General features: G+C 37.5%; 1 protein-coding gene and 1 long non-coding RNA gene across 2 annotated transcripts; both read left to right on the top strand.

Moving 5' to 3' along the window:
- The first annotated feature begins 797 nt into the window (after positions 1–797).
- LOC149618723 (DNA excision repair protein ERCC-6-like) lies at positions 798–14,690 on the top strand. The gene is made up of 12 exons (XM_089855606.1): positions 798–2,596; positions 3,815–4,099; positions 5,207–5,342; positions 5,420–5,590; positions 6,693–6,869; positions 7,660–7,872; positions 8,928–9,146; positions 9,221–9,331; positions 10,342–11,056; positions 12,069–12,194; positions 12,270–12,471; positions 14,123–14,690. The coding sequence occupies exons 1-12, from the start codon at positions 906–908 to the stop codon at positions 14,649–14,651; spliced, it is 4,575 nt and encodes a 1,524-aa protein (XP_089711732.1). The 5' UTR covers positions 798–905; the 3' UTR covers positions 14,652–14,690.
- A 1,790-nt stretch (positions 14,691–16,480) lies between these two features.
- Positions 16,481–19,600, top strand: LOC149618722 (uncharacterized). Its single transcript, XR_016375185.1, has 3 exons — positions 16,481–16,827; positions 16,908–17,045; positions 19,153–19,600. It is a non-coding gene; the product is annotated as an uncharacterized LOC149618722 (long non-coding RNA).

Genomic DNA, 19,600 nt, shown 5'->3' with positions numbered 1-19,600 from the left:
TTTTTTTTCAGAGCCGGTTTCTTAAGCCTTTGTCACACATACATACTTCATCATCATCATAGTTGTGAACCACATTTTCTATAAAACGTTCAACTTTGAACCGCTTATTCCTTTGTGCTAGTTGACATTGAAGTAACTCTAATATCTGGTCGTCATCAGAGCTGTCGGAAGACGATGATTCTAAAATCAGAAGTGCTAACTTTAACTTTTCTTTATCCGACAGCGCCGCCATTACTATATTTATTATATATTTTTTTATGAGCCGAATATTGGCCGGCGGTTAAACCATGGATTACGTTCATGGTTAATCTGTGCATCCGTGCTGGGTAGTGGGTATCCACCAACCTTTACCACAATTTCAAGTAGGCCTGGTCTACTTCCTCAATTATATATATTCAAACAACTCTCCCGTCTTCCTTGATAATGCCATCCTCCTCGACCTCGATAGCTTTCATGCCGTTTTTGATTGAGATATTCCATGGAGTGCTTTTATTAGAGTGGAAATTGTGTTTTACGTAGTGTATTACATTTCCGGTAAGTCTCCTCTATTATTCCTCTATGCTGACAGATTGCTAGTGGTCGGAGCATGGGTCGGAGTGAGAAATAAGGTGGCAGTGGCCCAGGACAAATGTCCACTTTAAAAACTAGCTGAGCCAGTTTAAAAATTAAAATTAAATTAATTATAAATGCTCTAGGATTAACCATTTTAAGTAGTCCAGCTCTATTTCCCATATGTCCAGTTTAAAAAAAATACTTATTTCTCAGCATGCTAGTGATCACCCACCAGAAAAGGAAATCAGACGATAAAAAAAAATTGTGTTGTGTTGCGTAACGCTCTGATGTCACTTCTTCTAAACTTGTTTGTTTATAATTGTAACACTTTCTGTGTTTTGCAATAAATTTACATGAGTAATCAAGTTGACCTAAGTTCATTAACAAATTTAGAAAATTTGGTCGCGAATTTCGCGAAATTAACTGAACAAGATGTGAAAGAGAAAAACGAGTCCGATAAAAAACAGAACTGTCAAAGTGTAAGCCTTGGCTTCGTTAACAATGAGACTAATGAAGTTGAAGCCAATGTAAATGTACCTTCTATTCCGATAAAAAGTGAAAACAAGAATATTTCAGGTAATATTAGCAATACAGCATCTGTTCTCACGTCCGTTTCGGTACTGGAACGCCCGCCAATCCCTAAACTTGTTATAAAACGTGAGCATATTCAACCAGTTAAAAAAACTGTAAACGAAGTCATAGACATAACATCGGATTCTGACGAAGAAGAAAGTAACCATGTTAAAACTGAAGAGGACCCTGCTAAGGCTGCGGCTGCGGCGTTCGCTATTAATATGGCCTCCATTCCAACAGTTCCCAAAGAAAACCAAAATGATGAACTATGGAATTTGGGAATTACCGTATACGATCAATCGGAGTTGGAGGAAGGAGTTATGGCCCAGGTTGAAAGTTCGTTTCAAAAACAAGAACTCGAACGTAAAAAGAAGCAAGTAGAGAAAGATTTACCCGAGTTAGATAGCGAAATGAAGGCTGTTCGAATAAGATTATGCCAAATTGATAAAGCATTATCGATGGCACCGAAAGAAATGAACAAGGAAGCGAAACGCAAAGTTGAATCGATAAAACGCGAGAAAGAAAATAAGTTAAAACAGCTTAAAAGGTTAGAGGTCAGAAAGAAATCTCTTTTAGCTTCAGTTGGACAACAATTAGATCCTGATGATCCCCTCGATGATATACCTCGAGATTACGAATTAGATAACGAAACGAAATTTCAGTTACAAAAAGTCTTCCAGGATAGTTCGGAGAGTTTAATACGTTCGGGTGAAATGACACCGTTCGGTACCGTAATGTCAAACGTTCCGAGAAAGGCACCGGCCTTGAAAACAAACTCAAATGAATTAACCGATTTTGAAAAATTTCTTCTTGACCAATCGACAACTAACCAAAAAACTCCGAGTAAAGTCGTTAAGCATCGTCCATCTCCAAAGAAATCTCCCAATGATTCAAAGAATAAAGTTAATAAACTCGATATCAGTAAAAAAAAGACCAAATGTAAAAGTAGCGAAGCACCGACAACATCAACGTCATACTTTAGCCAACCATCTACGTCCAAAAATTACCCACCATTAACTGTCGTCAAATCATCTATAAAGTATAAAACACCAACGAAAGTACAAGTACAAGTACAATTGGGTTCGCAGTCCGCCACTGAAACTTCAAAGAGACACAGACCAAAACGTAAACCCGATGAAAGCCTTAACGTTAATTACAAGAGTGACACTGAACTCAGTGACTATGAAAATGGTGACGTTAATTATGATGATATGGATACGGGTAAAGTTAGTGATGATGATGATGATTACGTCCCCGAAATGGTATCAGATGACAGTGATAATGATGGTTTATCGACATCTGGAAAGAAACGCAAGAAATGTGAATTGACTGATGATGATGATGATGAAGATGATGAAGCTTGGGTTTCTGTTAAGAAGAATAAAGGATCGGGTAGCACCAAAACAAAAAATAGCGCACAACATCGCGTTATTGATGATGGAAATGAAAAATCGTTTATTAAAAGGATGAAGTACGTATAATGTTCGGTTTCGTTTGTGTTTAAAGGGAAAGTTCGGGTAACGTAACATTATACCTTGAAAGAACGGCGCCTTTTTCTAAATGTAAAAGAAATTAAATATTAAACAGAAAAAATAACTGATATCTTTTTACAATATGATAATTAGTACATTTAATTAGTCTTCAAAATAATCAAGGACTACTGCGCCGCCCGCTATTGGTTTAGTGGCGTCTGCTAGCCCGAACCTCTTACCCCTACGTGATTGGTTCAATTCTCACAGGCTAAGAGAGGTAAGGGTAAGGCTCGGTTTAGCAGACGCCACTAAACCAATGGCGCACGGCACAGTAGTTCTTGATTATTTTTAAGACTAATTAAATGCTAATTAGTCTTAAAGACTATCAAGGACTACTACGTCGCCCATCTCCATTGGTTTAGTGGCGTCTGCTAGCCCGAACCACTTACCCCTACGTGATTGGTTGAATTCTCACTGGCTGAGAGAGGTAAGGGTAAGGGTTCAATTTAGCAGACGTCGCTAAACCAATGGCGGATGGCGCAGTAGTCCTTGATTATTTTTAAGACTAATTAAATGCTAATTATTTTGCAGTAGGATATCATTTATTTTTTCCGTTTATATTTAGAAAAAGCAGCCGTTCTTTTAAGGTATAACAGGGATAGATTTAATTTTAGAAGTAGGAATGGAGAACGGTTAGTATTTACTTCAGTTATTCCGACTCATAGACCACCCAGTATAGAGCCCCTCCCTCCAACACGTAACGAAAAGTTTAAATTATCTTATTGGTTAACTCACTTAAACTACGTTTTGACGACGTTGCTGACGGGGACGGCGAAAAATACGTAATATGCCTTTTCAAAAAGTCCCCTACACAAAATATGTAGCCGGGGGAAAAACCAGAGATGGAAGGCATTTTTCCCTTCCTAATTTCTGGGCGCGCACCTGTAAAACGTCATTTTTAAAATCGCCTATTCCTTTTTACCTCTGTCGCTATGACCCGCCTATTCTTTCATACCCCCCGTCCCGTAGAAGGGGGTCCGTCCGGGACTTTGACGCGCGCCCAGATTACTCTGTTCTCCATTCCTACTTCTAAAATGATATCTATCCCTGGTATAATGTTATGTTACCTGAACTTTTCATTAAAAGGAATCTTAATTACAACGTCTTGAGTAGCTTTGCGATCCAGAATTCATCGACCCTATTGGATATCATTATAGATCTTACAATGCTCAAAAAATGCTCGAAAGACACAAACGTATGGAACAAGGTTTGGAAGCTGACGAAGAACCTTGCGTTGAATTTGACGGTGGCTTAAAAGTACCCCAAGAAATATGGGATAAACTGTTTCGTTACCAACAAACAGGTGTTCGTTGGTTATGGGAACTGCATCAACAGAATTGCGGCGGTATTATTGGAGACGAAATGGGATTAGGAAAGACCATTCAGATAATTGCGTTTTTTGCCGCGTTAAAAGCCAGCGAACTTCGTACAGATGGAGATAAGTAAGTGCGAATTTTACTTTCCTGATCGCAATGTTTTAGTATAATTAAAGCAAAGGAAAGCTCAGGCAGGGTTAATACAAACCTGGGAAATTTAGGAATTTTTAGTAAAATTCAGGGAAATTTGCGTCAAACAGGGGCCGAGTAATTAAGCAAAATGTTCGTGAACATCCCCTCCGTAGGATTAACATTACACTATACTTTGGAGGCTCATAACTCTGGTTCTACTAGAGATATGGGGATGTCCCTTGAATATGTTGTAGTCCTATTTGCCCCCCATCCAACCATACTAAAAACGTAGGGCTACGACAAACAGGGGCCGAGTAATTGAGGAAAATGTTCGTGAACTCCCCTCCGTAGGATTAACATAACACCCAAATTTGGAGGCTTATAACTCTGGTTATATTTGAGATACGGGGATGTCCCTTGAGTATCTTATAGTCCTATTTGCCCCTCATCCAACCATACTAAAATCTTAGGGCTACGACAAACAGGGGCCGAGTAATTGAGGAAAATGTTCGTGAACATTCCCTCCGTAGGATTAACATTACACTATATTTTGGAGGCTCATAACTCTGGTTCCACTAGAGATACGGGGATGCCCTTTGATTATGTTATAGTCCAATTTATCCCCATCCAACCATACTAAAAACATACGGCTACGACAAACAGGGGCCGAGTAATTAAGCAAAATGTCCGTAAACAAACCCTCCATAGGATTAACATTACACTAAATTTTGGAGGCTCGTAACTCTGGTTATATTAGAGATACGGGGATGTCCTTTGAGTATGTTATAGTCCTATTTGCCCCCCCCCCTCCGTTAACATTTCCTCCATAGGATACTCCATATATGGGGAAAACCCTGGAAACCTCAGGGAAGTATATGGGGAGAAAACCTGGAAATCTAAGGGAAATTTGTTTTCCAAAAGTTGTATGAACCCTGTAAGGTAACATAACATGTATAATGTTATACTACATGAACTTTTCCTTATAAAGTCATATTCTGCAATATTCAGAAAAGTATCCAAGAATAAATTATTGAAACCGAATATTTTGTTCTCCAATTAACGTTTTTGACAATTAGTTTAAGGAACATTTTAAAATTTCAGATTCACGGGTTTAGGACCAACTGTTTTGGTTTGCCCTGCCACAGTCATGCACCAATGGGTGAAAGAGTTTCACAAATGGTATCCGCCAATTAGAGTCGCGGTTTTGCATGAAAGTGGCTCTTACAACGGAAAAAGGGTACAACTGTTGTATTTTTTTTTTTCAAAAGTTCTGATCTAATGTTGCAAGTCTACGTGTGTTTTTTTCTTTGTCAGAGCACGTTGATTAGATACATAACAAACACGAATGGAGTGTTAATAACATCCTATCAAGGTTTAACGAGGTTTCAAAACGATGTACTTGCCTTTGACTGGCACTATATTGTTTTGGATGAAGGTCACAAAATTCGTAACCCTGATGCTCAAGTTACGCTTGCCTGCAAACAGGTAATTATTTTTAAAGATTAAGCACTGTTATAGGTATGTAGGTAAAGGTGAATTTTTAACGCAATACCATGGGGGTGCAAATGTTTTTCCAGATGATTTGACCATGGAAATTTGTTTCCACGCGCTTTACTTACTTTAATAATGGGAGTAAACTTACCGTTTTTTTCAAGAACAGGGTTCGTATAGAACCAGGATATGTCAGGGATTTAAAAGTTTCCCTAATAGGTCGGGGATATGTCAGGGATTTAAAATTTTCCCTAATAGGTCAGAGATATATCAGGGATTTTGTTTGGCATATCAAACCATGCTTCGAGCAATGTAAATATGGGCATGGATTAACTAACGCTAGGGATTGTTCACTAACTGGGTTTCCCATAGAACGCTATTGCCAACCAGACTGGGAAATAGCACACTTCCACTGGTCCAAAACCAGTTTATTAATTGCTTGGACTAGTTTTTTAATTCAAAAAGTGGGGGTTACTGGTCCTCGGGACCAGTTTATTTATTACAAATCTATAGGACAACAAAGGCTGGGACCACTCCAAAGACCAGTTTATTATTTCGGGGACTAGGGGGGTCACTGGTCCCAAGGACTAGTTTAAAAAATATCCTTATTTCCCAGACTGTTGCCAATTACCATGTTCCGAATCATTCCTTGATTCCCCTCTTCATTCCCCCAATTTATTGGACCAAAACGGATGCAGATATAGCGCCATCTCTAGACAAAATAAATAGAAAAGATGGCGGTGCCCAATTGAGGCCGTATTTTAGTTTTGACGTCATAGAACACATGATATTTGGTCCAGTTTTCTTATAACTTCCTGTTAGGGATAGTAACTGCTGCTAGAGGGCGTTTGGAACATGCATGCTTTATATTTTGGGGGAACGAACTATACCTAGCGCTAGTTAATCCATGAAGTGGGCTCTGGTAAATACCTTAAAATGGTCAGGGACAAGCTTGAAAAGTCAGGGATTTTCAATATAAAAATCTCCTCCGAAACCTGAAGAAACCCTCCTTGTTAAAATACCTATTCAATTAAAATTTTCGTACGTTGTTTCCCCATTGATGCTTAAACCCGTGAAAATTTTGCACAATTTTCAGTTTCGTACGCCACATAGAATAATCCTTTCTGGATCTCCTATGCAAAACAACTTAAAAGAACTGTGGTCTTTATTTGATTTTGTTTTCCCTGGAAAATTGGGAACATTACCGACTTTCATGCAAGAATTCTCCGTTCCCATAACTCAAGGGGGTTATTCCAATGCCTCTGAAGTTCAGGTATTTGCCCAACATAAGCCGAAAGAAAATAAATTATCCAAACTATTGTTGTTGTTGTTGTTAAGGTCGAGCTAAAGCCAACTTGGGAAGGGGGGGAGGGGTTGTTCATATGCCTTTAGTTTCTGCTCATTTCCAAGCAAGTGTTTCAAATAAACAATTTCAAGACTTTACAAACCGAAAGACAACATTTCAAAGATTACAACAAAATTGTGAAAAACTTTAATTTTTGAAATTACATTAAGTTAAATGACATTAAATTTAAAGTTACTAATTCCAATATATCTTAATTGTCTTTCCGTCGTTTAAATTGCATAAAATTTTGCATACACGCGCATTTACACCTACGCTAGTGGTTAATCGAGACACTTTTGCAAAATGTCAATTATGTAACTAATTAAGCGAATAAATTAATTTAATTAGTGACTTAATTAGTTAAATAATTGACATTTTCCAAAACTGTCTCGATTAACCACTAGCGTAGGCGTAAATGCGCGTGTATGCAAACTTTTATGCAATTTAAACGACGGAAAGACAATTAAGATATATTGGAATTAGTAACTTTAAATTTAATGTCATTTAACTTAATGTAATTTCAAAAATTAAAGTTTTTCACAATTTTGTTGTAATCTTTGAAATGTTGTCTTTCGGTTTGTAAAGTCTTGAAATTTTTTTTTTGAAACACTTGCTTGGAAATGAGCAGAAACTAAAGGCATATGAACAACCCCTCCCCCCTTCCCAAGTTGGCTTTAGCTCGACCTTAAGCAAGTTGGAATTTAACTTTTGAATGCAGGTTCAAACCGCTTACAAATGCGCTGTTGTTCTAAGAAACACGATAAAACCTTACTTACTACGTCGTATGAAATCTGACGTTCAAATGGCACTTCAGTTACCTGATAAAAATGAACAGGTTTTGTTTTGCAAACTTACGCAGCAACAGAGAGATATATACAAAGCTTACTTGGCAACTCCTGAAATTGGACAGATTGTTGATGGAAAGTTTCAGGTATGTTGAAAATGTTTTATAGACACATATTGTTGGGTGACAACCAATTCCGGGATCGGTATCGATTACCGATACCGAAATCGCGGTTTTACTGATATGTCGATCGATAAGTTCATGGGATATGTTCCATAATATAAGTTTGTAACTGGTTGCAAACTGGAGCTTGTAATTTTGAAGTGATTGAAGTAGGTCATAGATTCAGGGTAAAACGACGCCTGATGAGGCGCTCAGGGTTCTTACAAACCTGGAAAACAGGGAAAACCTGGAAAAATCAGGGAAATAAATAGTTGACAGAAACCTCAGGGAAAAATCAGGGAAATTTCGAATTTTTAGTAAAATTCAGGGAAATCAGGGACATTTGCGTCAAACAGGGGCCGAGTAATTAAGCAAAATGTTCGTGAACATTCCCTCCATGGGATTAACATTGCACTATACTTTGGAGGCTCATAACTCTGGTTCTATTAGAGATACGGGGATGTCCTTTGAGGATGTTATAGTCCAATTTATCCCCCATCCAATCATACTAAAAACGTACGGATACGACAAACAGGGGCCGAGTAATTAAGCAAAATGTTCGTCAACATACTCTCCATAGGATTAACATTACACTATACTTTGGAGGCTCATAACTCTGGTTATGTAAGAGATACGGGGATGTCCTTTGATTATGTAATAGTCCTATTTGCCCTTCCTCTTCTTCGTTAACATTTGCTCCATGGGATACTCCATATAGGGGAAAAACCTGGAAAACTCAGGGAAGAATATGGGGAAAAACCTGGAAATCTCAGGGAAATTTGCTTTCCAAAATTTGTATGAACCCTGGGCGCTGTCAAAGGCTTAGTAAGTTCAGACTAATGGACTGCAAAATTAACCACAGTGTAGGATTTCAATTCTCGCTTAATTCGTTCTCGAACTAGATCGAGCTGCAAGTCACTAGCACTACAAAGTGTATGAAGTGTCATAGTTTTGGAACATATCTTATAAACTTATGTATATCGTTATCGGTATTGATTAATTAACAAATTGGTCAATCAATGGTCATCATCACGTTTCAGATATTTGTGGGCTTAATTGCTCTACGTAAAATATGCAACCACCCTGATATTTTCGATGGGGGACCAAAAATATTTCGTCATACTGACGTTAGTTTATTAAGAGAGGAGGAACAATTCGGGTATTATAAAAGGTCAGGGAAAATGGTGGTTGTCGATTCCTTGCTCAGGTTGTGGAAGCAACAGGGACATCGGGTGTTGCTTTTTACACAAAGTAGACAGGTGTGTTGATTGATTTAACTTGATCCAGTTATTTAGTTCTAGGCTAAGTTGAAAAATTTGGTGTAATCTTGTAGATGTTAAAGATATTTCAAATATTCATGGAGAAACGTGGTTATACGTACATGTCGTTAGATGGAACCGTTAATATAGCTGCTCGACAACCAGCAATTAATAAATTCAATAGCGTAAGTGATAACTTTTTCTTTTTAACTAATTTGTTTATGTATAGCTTTTTTCTAAACAAGTTTCCTAATGTGTAACCTTATTTTAAAATGTTTGTATAAAGTAGTTAGTACTTTTTGAGGTAGTTTGAGAAAGGTTTTAAGTGCATAAATTTCACATATTGTGCCCCATTTCCGAAAACATTTCACACATTGTGCCCCATTTCCGAAAACATTTCACACATTGTGCCCCATTTCCGAAAACATTTCACACATTGTGCCCCATTTCCGAAAACATTTCACACATTGTGCCCCATTTCCGAAAACATTTCACACATTGTGCCCCGTTTCCGAACACATTTCACATTCTGTCCCATTTCCGAACGAATTTCACACATTTTGCCCCGTTTCCGAACACATTTCACATTCTGTCCCATTTCCGAACACATTTCACACATTCTGTTCCGTTTCCGAACACTTTTCACACATTGTGTCCCGTTTCCGAAAACATTTCACACGTTGTACCCCGTTTCCGAACACATTTCACACATTGTGCCCCGTTTCTGAACACATTTCACACGTTGTACCATATTTCCGAAAACATTTCACACGTTCTACCCCATTTCCGAACACATTTCACACGTTCTACCCCATTTCCGAACACATTTCACACGTTCTACCCCATTTCCGAACACATTTCACACGTTCTACCATATTTCCGAAAAAATTTCACACATTGTGCCCCGTTTCCGAACACATTTCACATATTGCACTCTGTTTCCGAACACATTTCACACATTGTACCCTGTTTCCGAATACATTTCACACATTGTACCCTGTTTCCGAACACATTTCACACATAGTACCCTGTTTCCGAATACATTTCACACATTGTGCCCTGTTTCCGAACACATTTCATAATGTGTAGCCTATTTTATGTTTGTACAATGTAGTAATTGTGTCTTTACATGGAGAGTCCGTGAAATAAGCATAACTTACAGTACTTGTCCCCCATTTTCATCCTTTTTGTTCAGGATGAAAGCGTATTCGTATTCCTTCTAACAACGAAAGTAGGTGGCTTGGGTGTTAACCTAACGGGAGCCAATCGCATCATAATCTATGACCCTGACTGGAATCCCAGTACCGATGTCCAAGCCCGCGAAAGAGCGTGGCGTATCGGTCAACAGAAACAAGTGACCATTTATCGGTTACTGACCTCGGGAACAATTGAAGAAAAAATCTACCATAGACAAATCTTCAAGCAATTTTTGACCAATCGCGTATTAAAGGATCCGCGTCAACGACGTTTCTTTAAAACCAACGATCTCTACGAACTATTCACTCTTGGCGAAGACACCGAGGAAGGTACGGAAACTAGCGCCATCTTTGCTGGTACCGGATCGGAAGTAAAACTCAGCAAAAAAGTTAAAAAACCCAAAAAAGAGGAATCACTCGATGACAAAGCCAAAAAGTTATCGGAGAATTTTACGTTTAGTAGCGAGAAACAGGATCGAATGAAGGAAATCGCTAAGAGATTGAGTCAGAAGATTGCTTCCGCTTCCGGTGTAAGTGGTGATAGTAAAGTCGAGGTTGTGAAGGATGGGTTAGATACGCAGGCTAGTGATGTTCTTCCGGTGAACGGTGAAAGTTCCGAGGCGAAGAAAATCGAGAAAAATTGTGATAAAAAGTCAATTGATAAGGACAAAAAATTGAAGAAGAAAAAGAAACGGAATGCCTTGGATGGAATTGGTGAGTTTTATAAAATGTCACTGTGTTTTGCAACAAGAGATGTGTGTCAGGGTTCGTACACGACCTGGAAAAGTCAGGGAAATTGAAAATGGGCCTAAAAAGTCAGAGAAATGTCAGGGAAATTGAAAATGGGCCTAAAAAGTCAGGGAAATTTAAAATGGACCTAAAAAGTCAGGGAAATGTCAGGGAAATTGAAAATGGGCCTAAAAAGTCAGGGAAATGTCAGGGAAATTGAAAATGGGCCTAAAAAGTCAGGGAAATTGAAAATGGGCCTAAAAAGTCAGGGAAATTGAAAATGGGCCTAAAAAGTCAGGGAAATTGAAAATGGGCCTAAAAAGTCAGGGAAATGTCAGGGAAATTGAAAATGGGCCTAAAAAGTCAGGGAAATGTCAGGGAAATTGAAAATGGGCCTAAAAAGTCAGGGAAATGTCAGGGAAATTGAAAATGGGCCTAAAAAGTCAGGGAAATGTCAGGTAAATTTAAAATGGACCTAGAAAGTCAGGGAAATTGAAAATGGACCTAGAAAGTCAGGGAAATTGAAAATGGGCCTAAAAAGTCAGGGAAATTTAAAATGGACCTAAAAAGTCAGGGAAATGTCAGGGAAAAATATATTGGAGGGAAATTTAAAGTATAATGGTGATCATAAAAATTTTTGTCTGAGATTTGAGCAAAGCCCCAAATTCGCGGAGCTCGCTTCGCTCGCTCAGGTTATTTATGATTTACTTTAAATTAAATTTAAACGAATTAATTGGCTAATTTTTATAAAAATAACTCGTGCAAAAATTATTTGAGTGAATATAGATTGGTTTTTCATATATACGTTCGCCATGTACGTTATTGCAAATGGTCAAGGAAATTTGTGGAATTTAGTCAGGGAAAACCTGGAAAAGTCAGCTAGGAATTTCATTCCAAAAATTTTGTGTGTCAAATCTGTGTGACCTCTCTTGTAAACTGTTATATGCATGAAGTGTGAGTTTTTATAAAAACCAAGAACACGATACAATATTTTTAGAATTTGAAGGACAAAAGATAGACTACTTATTGAAAAAAGAGATATTTCGAAGCAGTAACGAGGATGACGAAACTCACGATATGAAACAAGATGAATATCTGCTTAGCAAGCTCTTTAAAAAATCTGGTATTTCAGTAACAATAACTCAGGATCAGGATTCAACTGTGAAGTTTTTTATACTTCTTTTTGAAATATTTTCAGCCGTTCAAACTGCCCTGAAGCACGATACTATTATCGATGCTGCGGACCCTGATTATCTGCTAGTTGAAGGGGAAGCGGAGAGAGTCGCTCGAGAAGCTGTGCAAGCTCTCAAAAGATCGAGAAGACAGTGCGAAGGAGCCTTGAGTGGTATTCCCACTTGGACTGGTGTTAATGGGTCCTCAGGAGCACCCACTGCTGTGAGGTAAGGGCAAAAGTTTGCACATAATTCATAACTGTTAGTGTATCGAATGTGTCAAAAGAAACGAAATCTGCACTATTGAATGTTGGCCCCCAAGTTCATGTGCAGGGTTCGTACGGAACCTGGATAAGCTGGAAAACCTGGATAAGTCAGGGATATGCAAAATAGGAGCAAAAGTCAGGGATAAGTCAGGGATTTAAAAAAAATTCCTAAAAAATCAGGGATATGTCAGGGATTTCGTTTGGTATATCAAACCATGCTTCGAACAATGCTAAATATGGGTCAGGTGTAATTATGAAGTGGGCTCGGTTAAACACCTTAAAATGGTCAGGGATATTGCCAAATTTTGGTCAGGGATAACCTGGAAAAGTCAGGGATTTTGAAAGTAAAAATTTCGTACGAACCCTGATATCCCTGCTTAGTATGAAGCAAGTTAGGATGGGAAAGTGTCTTAGTGGTAATGTAATGTTACTTCGTGAATTCACGAACAAGTAACTCCTGTTGAAATTCATGGGTTTTTAGTTTGATAAAAATTTACCAATCTACCATGGTTAGAGTCCGTTTCGTCTAGTAGTTCATTAACTGTTGTGAAATATGGTTATGAATACAGATGTGGCCAGAAGAGGTTTGTGTGAAATTTTCTTCTGTGTATTGATTACAGGGTTCATACACACCTGGAAAACCTGGAAAAATCAGGGAAATAAATAGTTGACAAAAACTTCAGGGAAATTTCGAATTTTTAGTAAAATTCCGGGAAATCAGGGAAATTTGCGTCAAACAGGGGCCGAGTAATTGAGCAAAATGTTAACATTACACTCAACTTTGGAGGCTTCTAACTCTGGTTATATTAGAGATACGGGGATGTCCTTTGAGTATGTTTTAGTCCAATTTATCCCCCATCCAACCATACTAAAAACATAGGGCTACGACCAACGGGGGCCGAGTAATTGAGCAAAATGTCCGTAAACAAACCCTCCATAGGATTAACATTACACTAAATTTTGGAGGCTCATAACTCTGGTTATATTAGAGATACGGGGATGTCCTTTGACTATGTTATAGTCCTATTTTCCCCCCATCCAACCATCCTAAAAACGTAGGGCTACGACAAACAGGGGCCGAGAAATTGAGGAAAATGTTCATAAACATACTCCCCTCCATAGGATTAACATTACACTAAACTTTGGAGGCTCGTAACTCTGGTTATATTCGAGATACGGGGATGTCCTTTATTAGATTATGTAATAGTCCTATTTGCCCCCCTCCTTCGTTAACATTTTCACCATAGGATACTCCATATACGGGAAAAACCTGGAAAACTCGAGGAAGTATATGGGGAAAAACCTGGAAAACTCAGGGAAATTTGTTTTCCAAAAGTTGTATGAACCTTGGATTACGTTGTTAAGCACATGAATATTTAAGGGATAATCTTTGAATTTGAAAGAAATATTTCGTGTTAGATGGAACCTCAGCAGTGAGAGCGCGACAGTTAAATGGGTTGAGAAGAGGGTCTGGAAATCGCAATTAGGGCGATTGAGTTTAAGGCTTAAAGTCACTAGACGCATTTTGATTGTTTTGCGAACATGTTCATTATTTTTGATGCACGGATATAACAAAGGAGGCAATTTTTTTTTTTTTTGTAACTTTCCAATAGAAAACGTTTTGGTCAAAAGAAGAATAGCAAACTAGTGGATCCTAATAAACCGTTACCATCAAAAAATTCAGAGGCCTCAACAAGCAAACCGAGTGGAAGTGTTTCCGCAACTACTACAAGCATATTTGGTAAAAAGAAGCCCGAATCCCTAACATTCAACAAAGACAAATGTACGGTCATGAGTTCAGCTGAACTACTGGCTAAAATACGCGATAGAAACCCCAAACCACACGCTCACCACCCTAACGATAGTAGCAGTAGCGATTCGGAGACTGAAGCGTTAGAAAGAACATCCGGAGTCAAACAAACTAACGAATACGATGAACTGCTTTGCGATATTCGTAACTTTTTAGCCTTCCAATCAAACGTTAATGGTCAAGGGACCACGGTTGAGGTGATACAAGCTTTTAAAGATAAAATACCGGCTCAGAACGCTCCCGTTTTTAAAGCCTTGTTATCTAAAATATGCGATTTTGTTCGTTCTTCAAACGGTGATGGAGTTTGGAGGTTAAAACCAAAGTTTAGATAATGTACCTTAAAATACTTAATAAATTAAAGGTTTTTTTTTTATTATTTAAGTCCATTTTAATTTTGACGGGTCTTATTGTTGTTGTCTTAAAGTTGTGTGAAAGTAATGGAATCCTCGATTATCCAAGTTGCTGATTTTCCTTCTGAAAAGAATGGTGAGATTTTAAATATTAGCAGAAGGGGATAATAGAAGGATGACACTCTGTATCCTCCCTGTGCTTTAGCGGAGCCTCCGGGATGAACTAGGCCCATGCATGTCAAATTTTATGTGGGGAAATATCTAGTTTGTTAGGAAAGATATTTTCACCATAGATGGCGCTTATTTTTCCGTTCTGACAGGGGTCTTCCTTAAATTATCGTTGATATTTTAGGGGTCAGTCATAAAATTTTTATGATAGAGAAAAGTTTCATCCTAAAATTAACGTAAATGTTTTTGGGGCTATTCACTTTTTACTGAATCTTTCGGTTAGATGGTATTGATGACAACAAAATAAATTATTTCAATTTAAATAATTCAGTAAGAGTTATAAAAACGTATACTTACAATCCGCGACCTTGGCCCAAATACATAAGCAGTCGACAGGGTTACGGGGTTGAACTTTGTTTATTTTTCGGTAATATAAGCGCCCCCAAACGGGAAAACACGGCGAACTAAATTAGTTAAAAAAATATTCTCGCTTCGCCACACGCATGGGCCTAGTTCATCCCGGAGGCTCCGGCTTTAGTTATGTAACGTCATTCTTCCCAGGCTCACCCTTTTAGTTTGCTTTCCCGCTCATCAAACTACAAATGGGCATCGCACCGTAAGGTGAATTCTATAGTTGTTTGGCACTAAATCCTTAGTAATGAAACCACAAACCTCGTCTGGACGTGGGACTAAATGCACAAGCGCGTCTTGCCAAATATTTAAGAGCTAATAGAGTAATGATGAGGGAACTATTTATCGCGTATGTGATTCGTTTTAGTATCCTTGCTCTAAATGTTCCGATGTTGGGAAGAGTGACGTTACACTTACCCCGCTCTGTGGTATACTTCTCTCGAAGAGAAGTATTATATACCTCTGATATTAGTTAATAAATTTGTATATTGGTTGCAATTTTGCACGCTAGATGGCAGTTTGACTTATTTTTTTTTGGTTTTTATACTGTTATATTTGCATTTCGCAGTTCTAGTCCAGATCTATTTGTATATTCAGATCATAGCCAACTAATCTAGTTGGCTATGTTCAGATAAATCCCTGCGTACTATTAGCGAGGGAGTATAGCTCAGCGGAAGAGTGTTCGCTTCGCACAGGGATTCGATTTTAAGAGGGATGAGAATATTTGAGAAAGGAGAGGGGAATATTTTAAGAGGGATGAGAATATTTGAGAAAGGAGAGGGAAATATAAGAGGGATGAGAATATTTGAGAAAGGGGAGGGAAATATTTTAAGAGGGATGAGAATATTTAAGAAGGGAGAGGGAAATATTTTAAGAGGGATGAGAATATTTGAGAAAGGAGAGGGAATAAGAGTCCAAACTCCAAAGCCGACAAGAGTTCACGGTAAAGAGGCAGCATAATGATCCAAGAAACGAACTCGCATTACGTTTGACGGGTTTGCTTTATCTAATTTTAGTAATTTTATTTACTAGGGCGTGATTTTTTATCGGGAAATAGTGTAGGAGTGCATGCGCAGTAGGCCAATCGAAGTTACATAGGTAGTTTTCACACATGAAGAATTCATACCATTTACACCAGGAGACCGAGCTACCTGGAGGACAAAAACACGTCTGCTTTTGTCCTCCAGGTAGCCTGGCCTCCAGGTGTAAATGGTATGAATCCTCCATGTGTGAAAATTATCTATTGTAGTGACAACGAACGTTCCTATAAAATTGCCTTAAAGGTATTTTTGTCTAATTAAATACTGCTCCATGGTGACATGAAATATTTCCGTGGAGTAGTTTTAATGGAGTAAAACTATAAGTTTAATTAAATTGTCTTAAATATATTGCCGCCTTATATAATATTGCTCTATGCTGCGTGCCCAAATGGACAAGATCATAGCATACTCGATCGACCTCGTTGAGCGCGTGATCAATTAGGCTATGACAGGTCGTTCGAATATGATTCGTCTGCTCAAGGACGGTAAGGCCGACCTTCAGGACTCTCCTCGAGGCTGGCTAAAATACCCCGAATTTGGTAATTTATTAATGTTTTATTATAATTTTTAAAAGTATTTCAAGTGAAAATGTATGTTCATTGATTTTAATGTAAATTAGGCATTGAAAATCTGCAAAAATCATGCTAAACTACGAGTTCGTAAATTGCCCCCACGAGGTTAGGCTTAGCTACGAGGAAGGCCAAGGCTTATGTGGAAGTAAGACCATGGTAAGAGTGAGACTCGCTAACTAAATAAAGTAAGTATTAACTTTCAAACTCGAACATTTGTCGATGTAAAGTGTATAAGGGATACGAGTTTATTAGTCAAGTCCTACAAATTACTGCCTTGGGGTGTGAACCGTGAACGTGAAGTTATCCAGGCAGAATTGGATGTTGCGGTATTTTGAGTGTAAATTTGACTATAATTTCAAGTGAACCGTTGACGCAATTAGCATAGCTTAGTTCTTTACCTTGGAATTTTTAACCAAGTTTGATTGATTATTATTAGCTAATAAATTAATGGATGATAATGGTTGGGGGTTCGTGGCAGTTAGGAAAGTTAACAGTCATATCGAGATACTTTTAGAAGTTGAAAACCCATGGATGACTTTTATTAGCCATCCAGTATAATTCCACGCTAAATTTAGGACTTCATTTGCTTAGCAAGGTTTGATGACGCCTGTAAATAATTTATTGGTACTGGTGTCAGCCAGTTTGTTTTCACCGTAACAGCGCTATTTGTGTAGTTACTAGTTCTTTTAAAGTATCGAATTATTGGAATGGTTAATTTTTAGCTTGAGTCTTTTATCGTAAAATGCCACAGTATTCGGGAATAACGTTTATTTGAAATTAATCTTCTTAAATTTTTGGATCGTCTTAGTTAACTTTCTAGTTAATTTTACCATGAATTTATTATTATTACTACTTAATCTTTTTAGTCGATTTAAAAGTAATTCAAAGTGATTAGTTATGCCCTTAATTGCTAAATTTTTCAAGATTGATCCTCCGCCGTATTAATAGCGACATAATATTTATTTTTCTAGTTATGCTTAATGATTTATTTCAGTCAAATTAACGTTATTCTAAATACTTGTGTCATTTAAGCAGAGCTGTGCTAATTAGCTGGTAAATTATTAAATTAGAATTAGCAAATGGATAAATATTTAGCTAATTAGCAATTAGATATAGAAGCTAATTAAATTCAATTAGTAACTAGGCATTTATTTTTCTAACTGATCAATTACGAGAGATTAGTTGAAAATCCTATTGGCTAGTTAGCCAATGCTAAAACTACTTAATTTTGAATTGAATAGATTTATGCTTAGCTATTATTTGATTCCAAACGAGCCATTTGAATATGTAGCTTCTAAATAAGAGAGATAGCTTTAGGAAGAACTTCAATTCAATTTGTTTATTTACTTTAGAATTTTTACATTTGGAGGAGCTTTTGGCCGTAAATATATTAGATTTGCGACTATCATTTGGCAAAATGGCACACATCATTAACCCCTATGCAATTCCATTCTTAATTCAGTACATCACCAGGAAATATATTTACCCAACACGTGAAATATTTTAGGCATTATTATTTATTTAAGCTAACTAATAATAATAATAATTCAAGCAGTATCAATCAGGTCATTAATCCCTATACAATTTCATCCTTAATTCAGAACCAGTTATTGAAAGGGAATCTCATTATTAAAACTATTTATGCTACGTGTGTAACATTTTAGGCACTCCCTTAGTGCGTAGAAATAATTCAAGCTTCGTTAGTTGAAAGAAATTTAAATATTTCCTCAAGCATTTCTAGATTACTTTATTTATTTTTAGACGAGAAAGCATCGGTCCTTTGAGGGAGTTTTGCAGGATCTCAATAAATTATTTAATTATGTAATAGGTTGAAGGCTGATTATACGTTTTCTCATTTAAAAATAATGAAATTAATCAGGATTTTAAGCCAAGCCTTAGCTTTAATGTATGAGATTTCCTTCCCAGTAATAATGTATCAAGTTATGAGTTTTAATTATATTTATTTTTAGAGGAGACAGCGCTTGTCGAGTGGCTCATTGAGGTAGTTTTGCAGGAACAAAATAAATTATGTTATAGCTAGATGGTCTCTCGTACGCCATCTCCTTTAAAAGTAATCAGTATTTTCTAGGGAGTTCAAGACAAGGGTTGGCTTTTATCAAATTAAAATCTCTTCCCCATTAAGTTATTTAAGTTACGCATGTGCTATTTTTGCCAAATAATATGATTTTGTGTTAAGCTGTTACATCATGCGAGAACATTGAAGTCGACTTTCATAATTTGAAGTTATGCATGTTCAATTTTGCCCAAACAATAACAATTTATCTTGTGCAGTAACATTATTCTTGCGGACATGGAGCGACAACATTCTTGTGGACATGGAGCGACAACATTCTTGTGGACATGGAGCGACAACATTCTTGTGGACATGGAGCGACAACATTCTTGTGGACATGGAGCGACAACATTCTTGTGGACATGGAGCGACAACATTCTTGTGGACATGGAGCGACAACATTCTTGTGGACATGGAGCGACAACATTCCTCGAGTGGACATTCATTGGAAATCCCATGCTAAGGACGAAGTTTCCTGGTTTTGGGGGCTCCACAGCGGGCCTTAGTTTAAATTTAATAATTCCCGAGTTAAACAGGGGCCTGTTAAATTTAAATTGGGCCCGCAAGGCTTACTTTGGGGGTGGTAGCTTAAGTTTAAATTTAAAGTTTCGATATTGGGGAAGGAACAAAAACAGTCGAAAAACACTTAGGGTAGTTTTTTTTGTT

Source organism: Phalangium opilio, unplaced genomic scaffold (assembly GCF_054372755.1).
Source record: "Phalangium opilio isolate 3A_F unplaced genomic scaffold, DU_Popi_V2 ptg000209l_1, whole genome shotgun sequence".
NCBI classification, from domain to species: Eukaryota; Metazoa; Arthropoda; class Arachnida; order Opiliones; family Phalangiidae; genus Phalangium; species Phalangium opilio.
This window is presented reverse-complemented; position numbering and strand designations above follow the sequence as displayed.

What these genes read in the sequence shown, in the direction of transcription:
- LOC149618723 (XM_089855606.1), top strand. Translation starts at nt 906, where the DNA reads ATGAGTAATCAAGTTGACCTAAGTTCATTAACAAATTTAGAAAATTTG. An exon ending in TCGTTTATTAAAAGGATGAA is followed by an intron (nt 2,597 to 3,814) that starts GTACGTATAATG and finishes ATATCATTATAG; the next exon opens with ATCTTACAATGCTCAAAAAA. An exon ending in TTACGCTTGCCTGCAAACAG is followed by an intron (nt 5,591 to 6,692) that starts GTAATTATTTTT and finishes CACAATTTTCAG; the next exon opens with TTTCGTACGCCACATAGAAT.